The following is a 23,083-nucleotide window of genomic DNA, read 5'->3' as shown; positions in this document are numbered from 1 at the left end:
TCGTCAAACGAGTCGACTTGGAGCAGAAGAGGCATCACACGACATTTTAATTTCCAGTGTCTATACTTTTACAAATAAGTTCAAAAAACTTTGTCAGCATGACCAGGAAGGATTCAGAATTCACACTCATTGCAGTGGAAGTTCGAAAACATAGCAAAATAAATTTTATTACGTGCGAAATTTCATCATTTTTTCACTTACTAGTGGCTGCATTTGTTGCTATAGGTCCACTTTTCTTCATAAGTTAGAGAGATTCTTCGATGAATTTTGCACAACATGCATACCATACTTACAGGTATATGAAACTCTAGAATTTAGTTAATTTATGAAAAAACGAATGAGCTGTTGTATTTTAAACTTCATGTTTAGAAAAACACAAATTTTTTAGTTAATTACCTCAATTTTACCACAGTTTTTAATAGATTTGGAAAATTCTAGAGTTTCATACACCTCTAAGTATGGTTTGTATGCTGTGCAAAATTCATCGAAGAATCTCTCTTACTTATGAAGAAAAGTGTACCTATAGCAACAAATGCAGCCACTAGTAAGTGAAAAAAATGATGAAATTTCACATGTAACAAAAATCATTTCGTTGTGTTTTCGAACTTCCACTGCTATGAGTGTGAATTCTGAATCATTCCTGGTCATGCTGACAAAGTTTTATGAATTTATTTGTAAAATTATAGACAGTGGAAATTAAAATGTCCTATGGTGCCTCTCCTGCTCCAAGTCGGCCCGTTTGACGTCCTACCCCCCTTAATTACATTTTTTTGTATTTCCTGTATTTCCAAATACACTACCAGAAAAAAATTTGTACACCCCTTTAGAGGTTTCCAATTCATTCGAAATTTATTGTTGCAACACTGCATATGGAGTACATGAAACGACTATATTTACAGATCAGTAAGCACAAGCGGTTCTGATGTACCAGGTATCGCCCTTTGCTGACATGCCCATATTACATCGTGATGCAGCCGCCACATGCGGCAATGCAGGCGCTTAGTCTGGCATCCAGTCGACCGTAAAGATGGTGGATACTATCCTGGGATACGTTATGCCACGCGTGATCGACCTATTCACGTCGTTCTGTAAGAATTGTTGGTTGACGAGCCGCACGAGTCATTTCTCATCCCATCATGTCCCACACAGCGTCATTGGAGACAAGCCTGGAGATCGTGTTGGCCACGGACGTTACTGCACGTCTTGTAGAGCACGTTGAGTTGCATGGGCAGTATTTGGGCGAGCATTATCTTGTTGGTGCAACACATCACCTTCCGGTTACAAGCATGGCAAAAGAATGGGTCTAACAATATTCTGCACGTACCGAGTGCCGTTTACCGTCTCCTCCAGAAACACCGAAAGTCAACGAGAATTGCAGCTCATCGCAGCCCAGACCATAAGACCTGGGACGGGGTCAGTGTATCTTGGACGAATGCACTCTACGAAACGGCTCTCACCAGATCTACACTCCTGGAAATGGAAAAAAGAACACATTGACACCGGTGTGTCAGACCCACCATACTTGCTCCGGACACTGCGAGAGGGCTGTACAAGCAATGATCACACGCACGGCACAGCGGACACACCAGGAACCGCGGTGTTGGCCGTCGAATGGCGCTAGCTGCGCAGCATTTGTGCACCGCCGCCGTCAGTGTCAGCCAGTTTGCCGTGGCATACGGAGCTCCATCGCAGTCTTTAACACCGGTAGCATGCCGCGACAGCGTGGACGTGAACCGTATGTGCAGTTGACGGACTTTGAGCGAGGGCGTATAGTGGGCATGCGGGAGGCCGGGTGGACGTACCGCCGAATTGCTCAACACGTAGGGCGTGAGGTCTCCACAGTACATCGATGGTGTCGCCAGTGGTCGGCGGAAGGTGCACGTGCCCGTCGACCTGGGACCGGACCGCAGCGACGCACGGATGCACGCCAAGACCGTAGGATCCTACGCAGTGCCGTAGGGGACCGCACCGCCACTTCCCAGCAAATTAGGGACACTGTTGCTCCTGGGGTATCGGCGAGGACCATTCGCAACCGTCTCCATGAAGCTGGGCTACGGTCCCGCACACCGTTAGGCCGTCTTCCGCTCACGCCCCAACATCGTGCAGCCCGCCTCCAGTGGTGTCGCGACAGGCGTGAATGGAGGGACGAATGGAGACGTGTCGTCTTCAGCGATGAGAGTCGCTTCTGCCTTGGTGCCAATGATGGTCGTATGCGTGTTTGGCGCCGTGCAGGTGAGCGCCACAATCAGGACTGCATACGACCGAGGCACACAGGGCCAACACCCGGCATCATGGTGTGGGGAGCGATCTCCTACACTGGCCGTACACCACTGGTGATCGTCGAGGGGACACTGAATAGTGCACGGTACATCCAAACCGTCATCGAACCCATCGCTCTACCATTCCTAGATCGGCTAGGGAACTTGCTGTTCCAACAGGACAATGCACGTCCGCATGTATCCCGTGCCACCCAACGTGCTCTAGAAGGTGTAAGTCAACTACCCTGGCCAGCAAGATCTCCGGATCTGTCCCCCATTGAGCATGTTTGGGACTGGATGAAGCGTCGTCTCACGCGGTCTGCACGTCCAGCACGAACGCTGGTCCAACTGAGGCGCCAGGTGGAAATGGCATGGCAAGCCGTTCCACAGGTCTACATCCAGCATCTCTACGATCGTCTCCATGGGAGAATAGCAGCCTGCATTGCTGCGAAAGGTGGATATACACTGTACTAGTGCCGACATTGTGCATGCTCTGTTGCCTGTGTCTATGTGCCTGTGGTTCTGTCAGTGTGATCATGTGATGTATCTGACCCCAGGAATGTGTTAATAAAGTTTCCCCTTCCTGGGACAATGAATTCACGGTGTTCTTATTTCAATTTCCAGGAGTGTATGTCGTACACGCAAACAACTACCACTTGGCTGCAGGCAGAATCTGCTTTCATCGCTGAAGACCATGGCACCCAATTCCATCTTCCAAGTGATCGTCTGTCGGCACCAGTCGAGTCGTGTACGTCGATGTTGTGGCGTGAGTGGAACACGGGCTAGAGCCATGCGTTCCCGTAGTCCCAGTGCTAATGAGCGATTCGTAACAGTTCGTGCTGACACGTATGGGCTCACGAACCCTCTTGTCTGTCCTGTGGTAGCTGCACAATCTGCCTCTGCTGCCCTTACAATACGACAATCCTGGTGGACGTCTGTGCTGAGTGTACGTCCAGAACCTCGTCTGCTGATGTGAGAATGTTCACGTGACCATTGGTACCAGCATCGTTGCACAACTGACGCAGCACGTCCAATTTATGTGGCAATTCTCCGAAAGGACCATCTCGTCACTGGGAATTCCACAATCTGACCGCTTTCAAACTCACTGAGTTGGCTGTAGGAAACAGAAGTGCGTCTCTGTGGCACGGTTGCCTGTTTGCTTCACACGTTTGCACCACACTGTGCCTTCTGGCTGTGAGCATTCCCTATTAAAGGGTAGACGCAGATGGTGCTCTAGTAGCCATGCCACTACGCTATATACAGGGCTATTACAAATGATTGAAGCGATTTCATAAATTCACTGTAGCTCCATTCATTGACATATGGTCACGACACACTACAGATACGTAGAAAAACTCATAAAGTTTTGTTCGGCTGAAGCCGCACTTCAGGTTTCTGCGGCCAGAGCGCTCGAGAGCGCAGTGAGACAAAATGGCTACAGGAGCCGAGAAAGCGTATGTCGTGCTTGAAATGCACTCACATCAGTCAGTCATAACAGTGCAACGACACTTCAGGACGAAGTTCAACAAAGATCCACCAACGGCTAACTCCATTCGGCGATGGTATGCGCAGTTTAAAGCTTCTGGATGGCTCTGTAAGGACAAATGAACGGGTCGGCCTGCAGTGAGCGAAGGAACAGTTGAACGCGTGCGGGCAAGTTTCACGCGTAGCCCGCGGAAGTCGACGAATAAAGCAAGCAGGGAGCTAAACGTATCACAGCCGACGGTTTGGAAAATCTTACGGAAAAGCCTAAAGCAGAAGCCTTACCGTTTACAATTGCTACAAGCCCTGACACCCGATGACAAACTCAAACGCTTTGAATTTTCGGCGCGGTTGCAACAGCTCATGGAAGAGGAGGCGTTCAGTATGCCGGCCGCTGTGGCCGTGCGGTTAAAGGCGCTTCAGTCTGGAACCGCGTGACCGCTACGGTCGCAGGTTCGAATCCTGCCTCGGGCATGGATGTGTGAGATGTCCTTAGGTTGGTTAGGTTTAATTAGTTCTAAGTTCTAGGCGACTGATGACCTCAGAAGTTAAGTCGCATAGTGCTCAGAGCCATTTGATGCGTTCAGTGCGAAACTTGTTTTCAGTGATGAAGCAACATTTTTTATTAATGGTGAAGTGAACAGACACAATGTGCGAATCTGGGCGGTAGAGAATCCTCACGCATTCGTGCAGCAAATTCGCAATTCACCAAAAGTTAACGTGTTTTGTGCAATCTCACGGTTTAAAGTTTACGGCCCCTTTTTCTTCTGCGAAAAAAACGTTACAGGACACGTGTATCTGGACATGCTGGAAAATTGGCTCATGCCACAACTGGAGACCGACAGCGCCGACTTCATCTTTCAACAGGATGGTGCTCCACCGCACTTCCATCATGATGTTCGACATTTCTTTAACAGGAGATTGGAAAACCGATGGATCGGTCGTGGTGGAGATCATGATCAGCAATTCATGTCATGGCCTCCACGCTCTCCCGACTTAACCCCATGCGATTTCTTTCTGTGGGGTTCTGTGAAAGATTCAGTGTTTAAACCTCCTCTACCAAGAAACGTGCCAGAACTGCGAGCTCGCATCAACGATGCTTTTGAACTCATTGATGGGGACATGCTGCGCCGAGTGTTGGAGGAACTTGATTATCGGCTTGATGTCTGCCGAGTCACTAAAGGGGCACATATCGAACATTTGTGAATGCCTAAAAAAACTTTTTGAGTTTTTGTATGTATGTGCAAAGCATTGTGAAAATATCTCAAATAATAAAGTTATTGTAGAGCTGTGAAATCGCTTCAATCATTTGTAATAACCCTGTATATAGTATAATGGGCAGGGGCACTATGAATATAGTGCGGGACAATAAGTTGGGAATGTAGGCCCCACGTGAGGCGTGCCAGAGATAAGTATCTGCAGTCGCACTATCCTCTATGTCCTCCGTGGCTCAGGCGGATAGAGCGTCTGCCATGTAAGCAGGAGATTCTGAGTTCGACTCCCGGTCGGGGCACACATTTCAACTGTCCCCGTTGATGTATATCAACGCCTGTATGCAGCTAGGGGTATTCATTTTATTGTAACTACGCTATCTGTTGGCGGACGACGTTGAAACCACTGTCAGTACTTCTACTATTCCAGGTGGCGTCGTCTTTCCAGGTGCACTATTTTTTTCCCAGCAGAGTGTATACATAATCTATAAATTACTTACCAGCGGTATTTGCACTGACCAAATGAGTAAACAACGTCGATGGGTGTTGTGTCCACATTGAAAATGCAGCTGCCTACGTGTTTCGTTTCCCACTACGAACAAGAGGGCGGGCGCAAAGGGCGATTACCGCCGTGGGATGCAAGTACTACTTCTGGCGCCAAGAGAAGTCGGAGGCAGTCAGTGAGCGAGAGTGGGGCAGAAGTTGAAACAATGAAAATTCAGAAAACAGCAGTGTGGCAATAATAACATAACAGCGGAAGCCAAGCACCTGACTGTTTTTAAATACACAGCTGGAGCCTGCCCTGAAACGTCTCGTTAGTTCGTTGCCTGATCGAGACCTCTTGGCACTCCGTATTCAAACTTTCTTGGTTACCACCATCGATCCGTTCAGTAACGCGTTTCGGAACTTTCAGGTACTCGACCGTTAATTGAGTATGGAAAAAAAGGACCTCGAAGGAATTATCCGAATGGGACGGAAATCCATAGATGTGATGCACTGTACAGACAAACAAATTACATAAGAAAGCTTTCTTGTAACTTAAACATTGATTTTCGTCGGCTCCTTCTTTAGCAACGTTCAACCCAGGCATATACTTAACGCTAACCACTAATGCCTCAGATTGCAGCATTGGTGCAGTACTAGCCCGCAAATACCTTAACGGGGCAGAACGGTCCGTTTCACGTACATCTCTATGCTAACAAGTTTCATATGATCACCAATTACAAGCCCCTCACTTCGCTATTCGGTCACCACTCGAAACTTTCCGATAAGGTTGCACAGCGGCTGCAGTGCTGGGCATTGTCCCCTAGTAACTATAAATACAAGATCTATTACAGGCTCATCATGCAGCATTCAAACACAAAAGCACTTTTCTGCTTGACATGTGATCCATGTACAGACTCTGAAAGCTAAAAAAGCTTTGTTTTGCCTTTGACAGTGACACAACCTCGAAGAATTCCCAATTAAGGGTGCAAAGTAACAATACCAACAGGCTATGATCCATTGCTCTGTAGAGTGTTGGCTGCTGAATAGCGAGGTAGGCCGGAGCACCTGCCTAAGGCCATAGACCCAGCATGGCATTCATTATAACACCAGCTCACCGCAACCGATGGTGCCTCATTATTAGCCACAGACGAATCTGAACAGTGGATGGTAACTCTGCCCCCGCATATTGAAGCTCCTCCACATCGAAAGTTGAAGAATGTAGAGCAGCAACGAAGGCAATAGCGCGGCATCATGTTTACTGGGCTGCTGTTGACGCTGCCATAGAACATATGGTCCAGATCTGCGAGACCTGCACCCACAATAATTCAACCCCAGCGTAGCATTTTAACCCTTGGCCCCGCCTTCACCACCCCTAGCAAAAAGAACGCATTGATTCTGCAGAACGAGTCTGAGGAACAATGCGACTGTCAGTCGATGATACTGTACCCAACTTCCAACATGGGGCATAGATGGCTTTCACCAATACGTCAGCTACTATCTGTACCCTCTCCATTCGAACCAGAGGGGCGCCTTCCACCCTGGTTTACGACAATGATCCTCATTTCATGGATATTGTGTTTCAGGAATTTTCTATACACAACAGTGCTGAGCACCTAAGTTCACCATCAAATTCTGAAGCGAAGCAGATGGTCAAGATCTACAAAATGCTGATACGCAAGATAATGACAACGACTGGCTCTGAGGAACACTCACCAACTTCTTTGCAATGTACTAGCGTACCCTTGTAAATAAACGCAGTCCAACAAAAACTGCACATGGACACAGACCCCACATCATGTCTGACCTGCTGCGCCTGACTCATCGAGCCCACCGCCCATGCACACAGCCTTAATACCGCGTCGGCTCCCAAGTATGGAGCAGTATTTTCGCCTAGAACTCCACAAACGATGAAAGGTGTCGTCGGCAGTAAAGGACGACAAATACTGGAGATTGAGACCGATCAGGAGTGAATAGCCAAACACGAAAGTCATTTCTGACCTTAACGAGACGTAACTAACCCCCTCCTCCCTGCAGCCAATTGATGTGATTCACGCAACCACCCTCCTCAGTACAGGCACTCCCAGCAGTGTGCCTGTCATCACCACAACAATCTCTGCACTCGTTTTATGCGACAACATTAGAGATGGGCAAAACTGTTCTTTTCAGAGATCGGATCAGAACTGTTCACTCCCTGAAATGAATTAGCTCTTTTTCATGACTCACCACTCATTTACAATAGAAAATAAATGGAAGGCACATTGCCCTTTAAACTTGGTTTATTCCAGTACTATACATGTATTTTGATCTTATTTGATCCTATTTTGAAGTAACACAGATAATGAGTAAGAATTTTGTATTGTTTATTGAAATTTCCACGATATGATAAAGTTTTTGATTATTGATTTATTTTGCACTATCGTGGTTTTTTGGGTGATCGGAAAATGTTGTAACTTGAGATTTACATTAACAATATATTTGGCTATAATGTATTAAAATTTCATTAACCTCATACAAATACATCGCAAGCCATATATTTTTAAAGTGAACATTTCCTTCCGAAGACGCCTAAAATCGCAAAATCCGTACCAGAATAAGAAAAAAAATATAAATTTGACTGTAAAACGAAAGTGCTGCATATAGCCTTACGCAGAATAAAACAAGGAAAATATTGGTGTATCACATTTTGCGATACGTTTATCGGTTCGCTCGTAATTAAAGCGTAAATTCGAGTGTCCATAATAAAAATCCTATAGTAAGAGGAGTCGTCAGGAACCTAATCTGATCAGTTTAAACAAATAAAAATAAAATAAAAACAAATGATGTATACATAACATAATAATGTAATACACATAGCGGTATTACTACGAAGAACAATATCCAGTAGAGACGAACTCCGATGCAGAAGCACTGAGTCGAGCAGGTCGATCCGCGAGCTGTATTACTGCGTGAGCTAAGATGCAGAGACCAGAGTGACACCTGAGTTGCTTTGCTCAACGCTCTGGCTAGAGTCGAGAACGGTGGGGTGAGCGTAGAGCGGGCGAGTTCCGAGGGTGGGAGGAGCGGTGAACGGCCTCCACTCACCCGCTCCGAGACAAATCGTCCGTTCCCTTGCAAGCAGGTTGTTGCAAGTAGTTCCTATGTCATCCGCTAGGTGGCTCTCTGTCCTGTTGCTCGCATCAACTGCCCAGAGGGCAGGACGTGCGACTGAAACGATCGCCGACAGAGTGCGATGCGAAGTTAAGCTGCGCCAGACACTGCACGCGGCAGACGACGCACAGAGACGGCACGGCATATGTGAAACACAAAATCCAATGGGGCACTGCACAATGCAGGCAGCCAAGGTAGAAGCAGGGCAGAGGCCGGCGCTGGCTGTGTTGTGTGGCGTGCACTGTGCTCTGACCAGCAGAGGCGCTGCTGATATGCTCCGTCTCTCTCTCTCTCTCTCTCTCTCTCTGCTGTGGGAAACGTTTGGGGCTACCGTTCTTTTTTTCTGAATCACTGATTGTTCACTCATTTGAAAGATTCAACTCTATGAATCAGTTCAAGAGCGGATCCCCCATCTCTAGACAACATGTGATCGAATACGACCAGGGATAGGAGCTAATGTAGGTGGAACCCCTTCTACCTCCTAATCCACTTCCAGCTCCCACCAACATCTAAGACACCCTCTCCAAGCATTTGGTTGAGCTTGAGTATACCTGGATTGAGGTTTCCATGGAAGCCAAACCATTGTTGCCATGCAGACCATTGTTGGTACCCACTCCCATGCCGGCAGAACCATGCAGCACACCAGAAACAATCGATCGGTTGACAATTCCACAGACAGCGTCGACGTATGACCCGGACGATCACGACGAGGAAATGTTGTGGAAGGCTTTGGCGTAAATTCCAGCACCACCACCCCCACTTCTCGACGAAATCCGGACAGGCTGGAACAGTTCCAGCCCTACACGCCAATTAAAGAGGGGAGGGGTTTGGTATCCGGTTTAGTATTCGTATTTCCCGACCATCCTGAGTATCGATTTGGAGGGAAAGTCAGAGATACTCAGGCTCCATAGCACAGTCCCAACTCCCTCCCACGAAGGACACTGCTGCCACAGGAATGTCACATGGGCCCACCTACTGAGGTAAGAGTGACTGTAAATACCACAGCCCCATACTTATTCCTGAGTTCCTCGCTATTCCTTGAAGCCTTCGACACATGCCGTTGATAGTAGAGTGACTGACCTTGCCTTTGTTTATGTTTTTCGATTCATATCCTCGGTCTGATTTGAGCGTTCTTATGACTTTCGATCCTCTTTGGACTTAGCCTCTACCTAGCTGTTCACTTTGTCATCCCCGTCATCATCGACCACACAAGCCACCAGCTTACTCCACCGATCACAGTGTGACTGCCAGTGCGATTAATCATGACTATGTTCTTGCTACGCAGTGTAATATATAAGTGACTAATATTTCGTACAGTGAGCTTACTTTGACCGCATCTCATTAAAACTACGGCTGGGGTAATACTGACAAAGACTGTTTATCATGACATGCTGTTATCATAACCATCAGATCAAACATTTAGTGAAAGCTTCGCTTACTGAGTCTGTCGTGCAGTAGCTCCATTATCATCGTCGCCTGTCTTATTGTCTTGTGATGCATCGTCGACACCCATTCTGAAACAAGAAAATACTGTCATTAATCATCAGATCTTTAAAGTGAATGTAACTGTAAAGTTCTTAATCACTTTCTTCTGTATTTCTAAATCTATTTAGGTGCAGAAAGGCACGGTGATCGGGAACGTGCTCTTATTCAAACGTTTCTTCATAAAAAAGGGCTAGAATTACGATCTGATACGGCTCCATTACGTTATTTCCATAAAAATTTATCAGCTGAGCTATCTGAACAGGCCGCCTGGCCTGAGTCGAATCTCCAATGTGCCAATACTTCTTCTCTGTTATTGTAAGCTTCACAAACCCTCTTCTGTATCTCTTGGAATAGCAGAAGAAATGTACTGGCAACTTGAACCTGGGAGTCAGTCCATAAGGTGTAGTCGGATGATGGAGGTAGCATGAGCAAAGTTCGAGATTGTAGCACCTATCAGACTCCCACTTCCACTTGTAACAATAGAATTTTTATGCTGCACTTGGACCCACATCACGTAGTTATGTAGTTAGTTACATGCGTCATATATCATTTGAACGATTCTTTTATCACATGGCTGTGGAACGAGTCAATTTACAGGATCTGTATACAAGGCTAGTGTTAACATTGATGAACAATTTATTTTTTTAGTCTTACTAACACAACTGCATTAAAAAAGCATTTTCTTAAAAAAACTGACTAAAAATTTTGAAGTAGAAATTTCTCAATGGAATAGAAGGAGTTGTACATAAGAAATGATTTTAAGTTAGATTTGCTGCCTGTCAGACATTTTATGTTATTAGAAAAAATAGCAAAAAATTTATTGCTGCATATTGAACCCCATCTCTTATCTACTGACAGCTTTAAAGATGGGCGACAAAGGTCATTTTTCCATCTAGTGCTGTAGGTATTGACATTTTGTTGTTATAAAATTGTGATGGATTATTTCTGACAAAATTCATTAGCGAAAATATGTAATGTTACGGCGCAAAAGTGCCTACCTCCTTGCAGAGGTACTTATAGGACGTCTCTGGGTAAACACGACACATAATTTTTGCTGCTCGCTTTTGTGCAATCAGTACTTTCTTTCTAGATGAGCTACCACAGAAAATTATTCCATAAGGCATTACTGAGTAAAAATACACAAAATATGTAAGGAGGTTGATTCGTTTGTTTCCAAGATTAGCAATTATATGAAGGGCAAAAGTAGCTGAACTTAATTGTTTGAGAAGCTCAGTAACATGCTTCTTCCAGTTCCGGTTTCCATCAATATGTACAACCAAAAATTTGGAGCATTCTCTCCCATCTAGTAACTCCTGCTCATGTGCTACATCAGTTGTTAGTATGACGCTGTTTGTTGTACAGAACTGATATAGTCTCTTTTCTCAAAATATTGGGAGAGTCCATTTTCAAAACACCATTTAATAATTATTTGAGAAACGTCGTTATTAATCTCATCTGTGGCTTTTCTATCTAATGAGATTTATTATAACACTAATATTGTCTGCAAAAAGTACCAGTTCTGCTTGTTGAATGTTAAATGGAAGGTAATTCACATATATAACGATAAGCAGTGGACGAAAATTGAACCCTGTAGGACTCCATTTGTGATTTCTCCCCGGTCACTAAAATGTTCTACACCTCCAACGTTGTTTGAGTTATTCAGCAGAACATGTTTGTTAAGTATGATTCAAGCCAGCTGCGCATAAAACCATCAGTTCCATAAAACTCGAGTTTCTTTAAGAAAGTAACATGATCGAAACAATCATACACCTTGGAAAGATTCCAAAAATACCAACTTCGGATGTTTTATGGACTCTAAACTGTGTTATGGTATGTGAAATGTTTCTACTTAATTGTGGGAATACTCTTGAGTACATTACGTTTTCGAATATTTTTGAAAAAGATGTCAGTAAGGAATTTGAACGATAACTGTTAAGTATCTCTTGCCGTCTTTCTTATGAAAAGCTTAACAATTCCATATTTTAAACTGCCTGTAAAAATTCCCTGTGACAGTGATGCATTGCATGTATCACTATGGAGGTTCCTTATGAAGTTGGAACAACTTTTCAGAGTTCTGTTTGAAATTCAGTGAACATCACCTTAGCTTTTGTTTCTTAGAATCTGTGTAATTCTATTAATTTCAGTGAAGGACGTTGATGCAACTTCTAGTTGCTTACAGTTTTGTGGAATGACGATTTTAATATTTTCTCTTGCTTCTTCAACTCAGTTGCTTAATCCTATTTTTGCTGCTACATGTAGAAACTGATTGTTAAAAGTACTCGCAGCTTGTGAACTGTCCATCTCAACATGGTCATTTAGTTTAATTGTTGTGGTATTTTGCACACTGACTGGCTGTCATGTCTCCCACTTGACAATATACTACACTACTGGCCAATAAAATTGCTACACCAAGAAGAAATGCAGATGATAAACGGGTATTCATTGGACAAATATATTGTACTAGAACTGACATGTGACTGCATTTTCACGCAATTTAGGTGCATAGATCCTGAGAAATCAGTACCTGGAACAACCACCTCTGGCCATAATAACGGCCTTGATACGCCTGGGTATTGCGTCACACGGACCTTGGATGGCGTGTACAGGTACAGCTGCTCATGCAGCTTCAACACGATACCACAGTTCATCAGGAGTAGTGACTGGCGTATTGTGACGAACCAGTTGCTCGGACACCATTGACCAGACGTTTTCAATTGGTGAGATATCTGGAGAATGTACTGGTCAGGGCAGCAGTCGAACATTTTCTGTATCCAGAAAGACCAGTACAGAGTCTTCAATATGCGGTCGTGCATTATCCTGCTGAAATGTAGGCATTCGAAGGGATCGAATGAAGGGTAGAGCCACGGGTCGTAACACATCTGAAATGTAACGTCCACTGTTCAAAGTGCCGTCAATGCGAACAAGAGGTGACCGAGACATGTAACCAATGGCAACCCATACCATCACGCCGGGTGATACGCCAGTATGGCGATGACGAATACACGCTTCCAATGTGCGTTCACCGCGATGTCGCCAAACACGCATGCGACTATCATGATGCTGTACACAGAACCTGGATTAATCCGAAAAAAATGGCGTTTTGCCATTCGTGCACCCAGGTTCGTCGTTGCGTACACCATCGCAGGCGCTCCTGTCTGTGATGCAGCGTCAACGGTAACCGCAGCCATGGTCTCCGAGCTGATAGTCCATGCTGCTGCAAACGTCGTCAAACTGTTCGTGCAGATGGTTGTTGTGTTGCAAACGTCCCTATCTGTTGACTCAGGGATCGAAACGTGGCTGCACGATCCGTTACAGCCATGTGGATAAGATGCCTGTCATCTCGACTGTTAGTGATACGAGGCCGTTGGGATCCAGCACGGCGTTCCGTATTGCCCTCCTGAACCCATATTCTACTAACAGTCATTGGATCTCGACCAAAGCGAGCAGCAATGTCGCGATACGCTAAACCGCAATCGCGATAGGCTACAATCCGACCTTTATCAAAGTCGGAAACGTGATGGTACGCATTTCTCCTCCTTACACGAGGCATCACAATAACGTTTCACCAGGCAACGCCGGTCAACTGCTGTTTGTGTATGAGAAATCGGTTGGAAACTTCCCTCATGTCAGCACGTTGTAGGTGTCGCCACCTGCGCCAACCTTGTGTGAATGCTCTGAAAAGCTAATCATTTGCATATCTTCTTGCTATCGGTTAAATTTCGAGTCTGTAGCACGTCATCTTCGTGGTGTATCAATTTTAATGGCCAGTAGCGTACATTAATGAGAAAGTCCAGATAATGCGTCCCAGTTAACCTTTGTGGTAGCACGTAAGGCCCTATTAATCTATCGCCAAATACGCCCGCCCATACGTTGATTGAGAAATGATGTTGATGCCCTTTTCCATGACAAATGGTGTTGATTCCCTCTTCCCTGAATTTCTTGGAGACTTACATCTGCCCATGTATGCTGGTTTGGAAATTCACAACACCAACTCTCGTGAACCTTGCCCCATCGGTAAATAAAATCTTGGATTTGAACAGTGGATCTGCGGCCCACTTGTGCAACAGCCATTGACGGAAGCGCCGTCTGCCATGATGATCCTGTGGCCTTAGGGCCTAAACGCGCTGTAGATGATATGGGTACAGCAATTGTTCATGAAGGACCTCCCAGATAAGAGAGTGAGACACGCCTTCTCCTGGTTCTAATCGTCTCACATTTTTCCCAAGGTTTTCTTCCACCGAAAGTAGCACGCTCCTCCATATCAGGTGTGTGGACTGTGCGGGGCCTTCCACAGTCAGTCTTACGAGGTACAAAGGTTCTTGTGTCCCTCAGACACTAGAGAAGTCTTCCGAGCAGCTTATCGGAGGGCACTCTGAACTGTGGGTATTTCTCAGCGTAGAGGGCATGGGCTCGCAGGCTAGTTCCGTTTGCTAAATCACAGAAGAATATCATATCAGCCGTTTTACTTGTGGAGTAGCAGGCTCCGTCGCTAGAAAGTAGTGGAAGAGGGAAAAAATAAATGTACTACACCATTTGTAGATACAAACAGCGTAATAACAGTAAACACATAAGTGACTCCGCGTTTGGAACAAGATAGAACACCGTGATACGTACACAGGGTTGACAATACTATATGATAAGGCACACAAACATGACAAAAACTAACGTAGCGTACAACACGACTCAAACCACACAATTGACTGCAAAAAATGGTTCAAATGGCTCTGAACACTCTGGGACTTGACATCAGAGGTCATCAGTCCCCTAGAACTTAGAACTACGGAAACCTAACTAACCTAAGGACATCACACACATCCATGCCCGAGGCAGGATTCGAACATGCGACCATAGCGGTCTCGCGGTTCCAGACGGAAGCGCCTAGAACCGTACGGCCACACCGGCCGGCAACTGTCTGCAGACCACCTATTGGTAGGTACAGTACTGTGAGTAAGATAGGATAATACCTTGCCGACACACTTGACGGAGCGTCAATGCAACGACTGTGCTAATACACTCCTGGAAATTGAAATAAGAACACCGTGAATTCATTGTCCCAGGAAGGGGAAACTTTATTGACACATTCCTGGGGTCAGATACATCACATGATCACACTGACAGAACCACAGGCACATAGACACAGGCAACAGAGCATGCACAATGTCGGCACTAGTACAGTGTATATCCACCTTTCGCAGCAATGCAGGCTGCTATTCTCCCATGGAGACGATCGTAGAAACGCTGGATGTAGACCTGTGGAACGGCTTACCATGCCATTTCCACCTGGCGCCTCAGTTGGACCAGCGTTCGTGCTGGACGTGCAGACCGCGTGAGACGACGGTTCATCCAGTCCCAAACATGCTCAATGGGGGACAGATCCGGAGATCTTGCTGGCCAGGGTAGTTGACTTACACCTTCTAGAGCACGTTGGGTGGCACGGGATGCATGCGGACGTGCATTTTCCTGTTGGAACAGCAAGTTCCCTAGCCGGTCTAGGAATGGTAGAACGATGGGTTCGATGACGGTTTGGATGTACCGTGCACTATTCAGTGTCCCCTCGACGATCACCAGTGGTGTACGGCCAGTGTAGGAGATCGCTCCCCACACCATGATGCCGGGTGTTGGCCCTGTGTGCCTCGGTCGTATGCAGTCCTGATTGTGGCGCTCACCTGCACGGCGCCAAACACGCATACGACCATCATTGGCACCAAGGCAGAAGCGACTCTCATCGCTGAAGACGACACGTCTCCATTCGTTCCTCCATTCACGCCTGTCGCGACACCACTGGAGGCGGGCTGCACGATGTTGGGGCGTGAGCGGAAGACGGCCTAACGGTGTGCGGGACCGTAGCCCAGCTTCATGGAGACGGTTGCGAATGGTCCTCGCCGATACCCCAGGAGCAACAGTGTCCCTAATTTGCTGGGAAGTGGCGGTGCGGTCCCCTACGGCACTGCGTAGGATCCTACGGTCTGGGCGTGCATCCGTGCGTCGCTGCGGTCCGGTCCCAGGTCTACGGGCACTTGCACCTTCCGCCGACCACTGGCGACAACATCGATGTTCTGTGGAGACCTCACGCCCCACGTGTTGAGCAATGCGGCGGTACGTCCACCCGGCCTCCCGCATGCCCACTATACGCCCTCGCTCAAAGTCCGTCAACTGCACATACGGTTCACGTCCACGCTGTCGCGGCATGCTACCAGTGTTAAAGACTGCGATGGAGCTCCGTATGCCACGGCAAACTGGCTGACACTGACGGCGGCGGTGCACAAATGCTGCGCAGCTAGCGCCATTCGACGGCCAACACCGCGGTTCCTGGTGTGTCCGCTGTGCCGTGCGTGTGATCATTGCTTGTACAGCCCTCTCGCAGTGTCCGGAGCAAGTATGCTGGGTCTGACACACCGGTGTCAATGTGTTCTTTTTTCCATTTCCAGGAGTGTATGTGCAACGTAGCATCGTGTACCTCTTCCTAAAAACACGTGTTTACCTCGGAAAGTATGCTTTTTCGGACCCACGTTTATTGGACTTATTTTTCTTTTTTCGATGAATACTACCAACTCTCAAAGTATTCGGCAATTTTTTTCAATACCCTGTATATTGGGTTGGTGCATAAGTTCGTAGCATTGTACCGTAAATAGCCGGCCGCGGTGGCCGTGCGGTTCTAGGCGCTCCAGTCCGGAGCCGCGCTGCTGCTACGGTCGCAGGTTCGAATCCTGCCTCGGGCACAGGAGTGTGTGATGTCCTTCGGTTCGTTAGGTTTAAGTAGTTCTAAGTTCTAGGGGACTGATGACCACAGCAGTTGAGTCCCATAGTGCTCAGAGCCATTTGAACCATTTGAACCATTTGTACCGTAATAATAAACGTAAGACAGACTTCAGTCATCAGTAATGTAGCCTCCTTCACTCTTTAGAGTAGTCTGCCAACACTTCGATTCCGCGACTGTAGAAATACGTGATTTTGAGGCGAAGACCTCTCCGAACCATCCGGAAAGGAAGTTCATTGAAGGTTGTTCGATAGAGAGCGGGATAGGTGAAAATCTGAGCAACCAAGATCATGTGAACAACGTGGCTGTGGAATGACTTCCCAACCCATTCGTGCACTATGTTTTTTGTCACTCTAGCAGAAAACGGGCGGGCGCTATCGTGGAGTATAAAGAAGTCTTTTCTTGTCACCAGTAACGACGTAGGATAGGAATGGTCGGTGTTGTTCACGAGCCAATTGACGACGAGCAAGCAGAGATGTTTATATGACCACTGCTGATTTTTGAGATTTTTGGCTTAGAGCATTCAGTACCCAGACACCCAATATCTGAATCTTCCCCATTGCATAAAAATGTCGCACGATGGTGGAAGATCACAGTTCATCACATTTTCCAGTTCTCGAGTACACTGACGTGGCTCATTGTGGATGAATGTGTTTAAAAGATCTTCATCAAGGTCTTCTCGAACGTGGAGTGTCACTAATGTCGAAACACTGCGCAAATGACGTAGGAAATGACTTTGACCTATGTACAAAAATGTTATTTTGAGTGGTGTCAGTGACTGCAGACTTACACATCGCTAGCTCAGATGAACAAAGCTTTGCCGTTCCACCGCGTCATGGTTCTACAATGCACTGGTAAGTAGGATTAAGCTCACTATGCCCGCCCGGTTGGCCCTGCGGTCTAACGCACGGCTTTGCGGATTGGGAAGGAGCGCCTGGTCCCCGGCATGAATACGCCCGGCGGATTTGTGTCGAGGTCCGGTGAACCGGCCAGTCTGTGGACGGTTTTTAGGCGGTTTTGCCGCGGCAAGTGCGGGCTGGTTCCCCTTATACCGCCTCAGTTACACTATGTCGGCGATAGCTGCGCAAACAAGTTCTCCACGTACGTGTACACCACCATTACGCTACCACGCAAACATAGGGGCTACACTCGTCTGGTGTGAGACGTTCCCTGAGGGGTCCACCGGGGGCCGAACCGCACAATAACCCTAGATTCGGTGTGTGGGGGGGGGGGGGGGGCGGAGGGGTGAAGTGGACTGCGGTAGTCGTCGTGGGGTTGCGGACCACTGCGGCTGCGGCGGGGACGGAGCCTCGCCGCCGTTTCTAGGTCCCCGGTTAACATACAATACAATACAGGGTGATTCAAAAAGAATACCACAACTTTAGAAATTTAAAACTCTGCAACGACAAAAGGCAGAGCTAAGCACTATCTGTCGGCGAATTAAGGAAGCTATAAAGTTTCATTTAGTTGTACATTTGTTCGCTTGAGGCGCTGTTGACTAGGCGTCGGCGTCAGTTGATGCTAAGATGGCGACCGCTCAACAGAAAGCTTTTTGTGTTCTTGAGTACGGCAGAAGTGAATCGACGACAGTTGTCCAGCGTGCATTTCGAACGAAGTATGGTGTTGTATTAAACGTTGGTATAAACAGTTTACAGAGAATGGGTGTTTGTGCAAAGGGAAAAGTTCTGGACGGCCTAGAACGAGTAATGAAAATGTAGCACGCATCCAGCAAGCATTTGTTTGCAACCCAGGAAAATCGACTCGCAGAGCTAGCAGAGAGCTGCAAATTCCACAATCAACTGTATGGAGAGTCCTACGAAAAAGGTTAGTTATGAAATGATTTTAAACATGGCTGTGGCAGCAACTGTTAAAATTCTTCACAATAAAGGATGACAGCCAAAACCAGTTGCAGGATAAAATTTATTAAAATTCTTGACCAAGGTTTCGGTACATATAAATATACCTTCATCAGAAGTAAAACTACTAAAATTACATCATGTAATGGAGAATAATAAAAACAATTATGCCAATTACGCCTTTGGCATAATTGTTTTTATTATTCTCCATTACATGATGTAGTTTTAGTAGTTTTACTTCTGATGAAGGTATATTTATATGTACCGAAACCTTGGTCAAGAATTTTAATAAATTTTATCCTGCAACTGGTTTTGGCTGTCATCCTTTATTGTGAAGATTAGTTATGAAACCTTATCGTCAACTACCCAAGGCGATGGATCGGCCGCCAGGCAGCCCGTGACAGAGCACTTCATCACTGGCCTCCAAGAAGCCCTGATCTTACCCCCTGCGATTTTTTCTTATGGGGGTATGTTAAGGATATGGTGTTTCGGCCACCTCTCCCAGCCACCATTGATGATTTGAAACGAGAAATAACAGCAGCTATCCAAACTGTTACGCCTGATATGCTACAGAGAGTGTGGAACGAGTTGGAGTATTGGGTTGATATTGCTCGAGTGTCTGGAGGGGGCCATATTGAACATCTCTGAACTTGTTTTTGAGTGAAAAAAAAACCTTTTTAAATACTCTTTGTAATGATGTATAACAGAAGGATATATTATGTTTCTTTCATTAAATACACATTTTTTAAGTTGTGGTATTATTTTTTAATCACCCTGTACAATACAAGCTCACTATCGTGCTGCGTACGTCTCAGTGCTGGGTAGCTAATCGCCTATGGCATTATGCTCACAACTGAATGAGTAAACGTAATAGTTGTGGAGACTCTTACTGTGAATAGTGCCAACGAATGTCTCAGTTATCCTGGCATTTAGCGTATAACGGCCCGTGTGGTAAAATACGCTCCTGGAAATGGAAAAAAGAACACATTGACACCGGTGTGTCAGACCCACCATACTTGCTCCGGACACTGCGAGAGGGCTGTACAAGCAATGATCACACGCACGGCACAGCGGACACACCAGGAATCGCGGTGTTGGCCGTCGAATGGCGCTAGCTGCGCAGCATTTGTGCACCGCCGCCGTCAGTGTCAGCCAGTTTGCCGTGGCATACGGAGCTCCATCGCAGTCTTTAACACTGGTAGCATGCCGCGACAGCGTGGACGTGAACCGTATGTGCAGTTGACGGACTTTGAGCGAGGGCGTATAGTGGGCATGCGGGAGGCCGGGTGGACGTACCGCCGAATTGCTCAACACGTGGGGCGTGAGGTCTCCACAGTACATCGATGTTGTCGCCAGTGGTCGGCGGAAGGTGCACGTGCCCGTCGACCTGGGACCGGACCGCAGCGACGCACGGATGCACGCCAAGACCGTAGGATCCTACGCAGTGACGTAGGGGACCGCACCGCCACTTCCCAGCAAATTAGGGACACTGTTGCTCCTGGGGTATCGGCGAGGACCATTCGCAACCGTCTCCATGAAGCTGGGCTACGGTCCCGCACACCGTTAGGCCGTCTTCCGCTCACGCCCCAACATCGTGCAGCCCGCCTCCAGTGGTGTTGCGACAGGCGTGAATGGAGGGACGAATGGAGACGTGTCGTCTTCAGCGATGAGAGTCGCTTCTGCCTTGGTGCCAATGATGGTCGTATGCGTGTTTGGCGCCGTGCAGGTGAGCGCCACAATCAGGACTGCATACGACCGAGGCACACAGGGCCAACATCCGGCATCATGGTGTGGGGAGCGATCTCCTACACTGGCCGTACACCACTGTTGATCGTCGAGGGGACACTGAATAGTGCACGGTACATCCAAACCGTCATCGAACCCATCGTTCTACCATTCCTAGACCGGCAAGGGAACTTGCTGTTCCAACAGGACAATGCACGTCCGCATGTATCCCGTGCCACCCAACGTGCTCTAGAAGGTGTAAGTCAACTACCCTGGCCAGCAAGATCTCTGGATCTGTCCCCCATTGAGCATGTTTGGGACTGGATGAAGCGTCGTCTCACGCGGTCTGCACGTTCAGCACGAACGCTGGTCCAACTGAGGTGCCAGGTGGGAATGGCATGGCAAGCCGTTCCACAGGACTACATCCAGCATCTCTACGATCGTCTCCATGGGAGAATAGCAGCCTGCATTGCTGCGAAAGGTGGATATACACTGTACTAGTGCCGACATTGTGCATGCTCTGTTGCCTGTGTCTATGTGCCTGTGGTTCTGTCAGTGTGATCATGTGATGTATCTGACCCCAGGAATGTGTCAATAAAGTTTCCCCTTCCTGGGACAATGAATTCACGGTGTTCTTATTTCAATTTCCAGGAGTGTATTTTGTACAGGCGTCATTGAATACGTGGATATAATGCTCGCCTGTTTTATCTCACATTGGGGTCGCTAGTTTTGTAGAGAGTATGCTGGGGCGACGATTACTTGGAATTAGTGACTCCTGTGAAGGCTCTTTGAAATCTGTTGTGGCACACATATCTCTTCAATTCTGAATATTATACAGGGAACTCTTTCAGTTATTTATTGCACAAGAACTAAACATTGTACAGATGTCATACATATTTCGATATGCGAAACATGAGTGACCCGGCAGACGTCAATACGGTAATCGAGTTCTTGCCAGACCCGTCCCAGCGTAGCATCGTCGACTGTGGCAGTCACTTCCCGTATTCTCTCCCGGAGCTCTGCTACATCACGTGGTAGAGGCGGTACATACACCAGATCTTTAATGTGTCCCCACAGCTAAAAGTCTCACGGAGTGAGATCTAGTGATCGGGGAGGCCATTTCATGAAACAGCTGTCTCCTTCTATAGCACGGACGATCCATCTATGCGGCAGCTCCGTGTTCAGGTACCCACGAACTTCACGATGAAAATGGGCTGGAGCCCCACCCTGCTGAAGGATGAAGAGAGCGTTCGATTGCATTTGAGACATCAGCCATTGCTGCAACATGTCCAAGTAGGAATAGCCTTATGAATGTCTCTCGTACGCACTCCACATTCACTTCACTCACACTGGGACGTCCGCTTCTCTCTGCCGAACACAAGCAACCCGTCGTAACGAATTTGTTGTGCCAGTGGTAAATAGCCTTCCTTGTTGGTGGCTTCTTACCGTACTTGGTTCTAAACATCTGTTGAAGAGCTGTAGCATACTTGTTTTTGACGAACTCCAACACACAGAAAGCTCGCTCCGCACCTGAACTCGCCACGTTTGCGACTAGCGCTTACTATCAGCAAATTACCAATCTACGCTGTTTCGGTATAGATGAAAAAAAAACTTTCACGGTTTCTCTTCAAAATGACATGTCTATGATATCTGTACAATGTTTAGTTCTTGTGCAACAAATAATTGAAAGTGTTCCCGCACTTTATGTACATCCTGTACACCAACTTAATTGGAGGACAAAGGATCTCAAAAATATATTCTGCCTATACCATACGAGTTTGGTAATTATTTGTTGGCCAACCAAACTCTTCCCTGGCCTATCATTTCATTCAATGTGTACACATGTATCATCAGCAGGAGTGCAACGTCAGAATTTCCATAGTGGAAGCGAGGCAGCTGAGCGTTGAAGGTTGCTGTGACGCGGAATGTGCCGACTCATCGAACCAAACTTCTGGGTCCATTTTAGACTGTGATCGTGTGTGTGTGTGTGTGTGTGTGTGTGTGTGTGTGTGTGTTCCTGTGGTCCAACCAGCAGCCTCCGAGGAGATTTCTTTTTCATATAGTTGTTGTGTTTTCTGCTTTTTCACCTAACTTGTAGAAACCGAAATTAAAATATGGGTGAATAAGTAACAATTGTTCTATAGCGTATACGCACTGACAGATAGAAAAGTGCTCTAGCACTTTCAATGTTAATAAGACTTTTAGCGTGGACGATATTTTTACAATCAGGTTACCGTTGGATAGCTGGTGGTAAAAGCTATCAATTCACTCAGAATTGCAGTACGTTATACCAGAGTGGCACAAAAGCGTGAAGTATTATAATTTAACAGTTAATTAGCTTGTTATCAATAGAAGTAAGAAACAAAATGACACCCAGCAGTTGATTTAGTTAGAAGTCCTATGGCATCACAACACTTTCAGAACATGTTATATAATCACATTGACAAAGAAAAAGTGATAAGTAATAATACTAAAGTTAAATACGCAAATTACGATATCACAGTGGCAGATATCACAAATTAGATGCTAGATCAGAAAGAGGTGACAAAATCCCTTAAGAAAGCCACCTAGGATTCTCTTAAACAACAAATCTGCACAATTATGTTGTTTTTGTGGTCTTCAGTACAGAGACTGGTTTGATGCAGCTCCCATTCTACTCTATACTGTGCAAGCTTC

At 46.6% G+C, this 23,083-nt stretch overlaps 1 protein-coding gene across 1 annotated transcript in view; it reads right to left on the bottom strand.

Moving 5' to 3' along the window:
- Positions 1 to 23,083, bottom strand: part of LOC126163035 (vesicular glutamate transporter 2-like) — a 181,937-nt gene that overhangs the window by 87,901 nt on the left and 70,953 nt on the right. Inside the window, exon 2 of the mRNA XM_049919908.1 lies at positions 10,024 to 10,098. Coding sequence (XP_049775865.1) covers positions 10,024 to 10,097 — 74 coding nt within the window. The 5' untranslated portion in view covers position 10,098. The remainder of the gene's footprint in view (positions 1 to 10,023; positions 10,099 to 23,083) is intronic.

The sequence above is a fragment of the Schistocerca cancellata genome, chromosome 2, assembly GCF_023864275.1.
Source record: "Schistocerca cancellata isolate TAMUIC-IGC-003103 chromosome 2, iqSchCanc2.1, whole genome shotgun sequence".
Classification (NCBI taxonomy): Eukaryota; Metazoa; Arthropoda; class Insecta; order Orthoptera; family Acrididae; genus Schistocerca; species Schistocerca cancellata.
The sequence above is the reverse complement of the archived record's forward strand: the minus strand, read 5'-3'. Positions and strand labels throughout refer to the sequence as shown.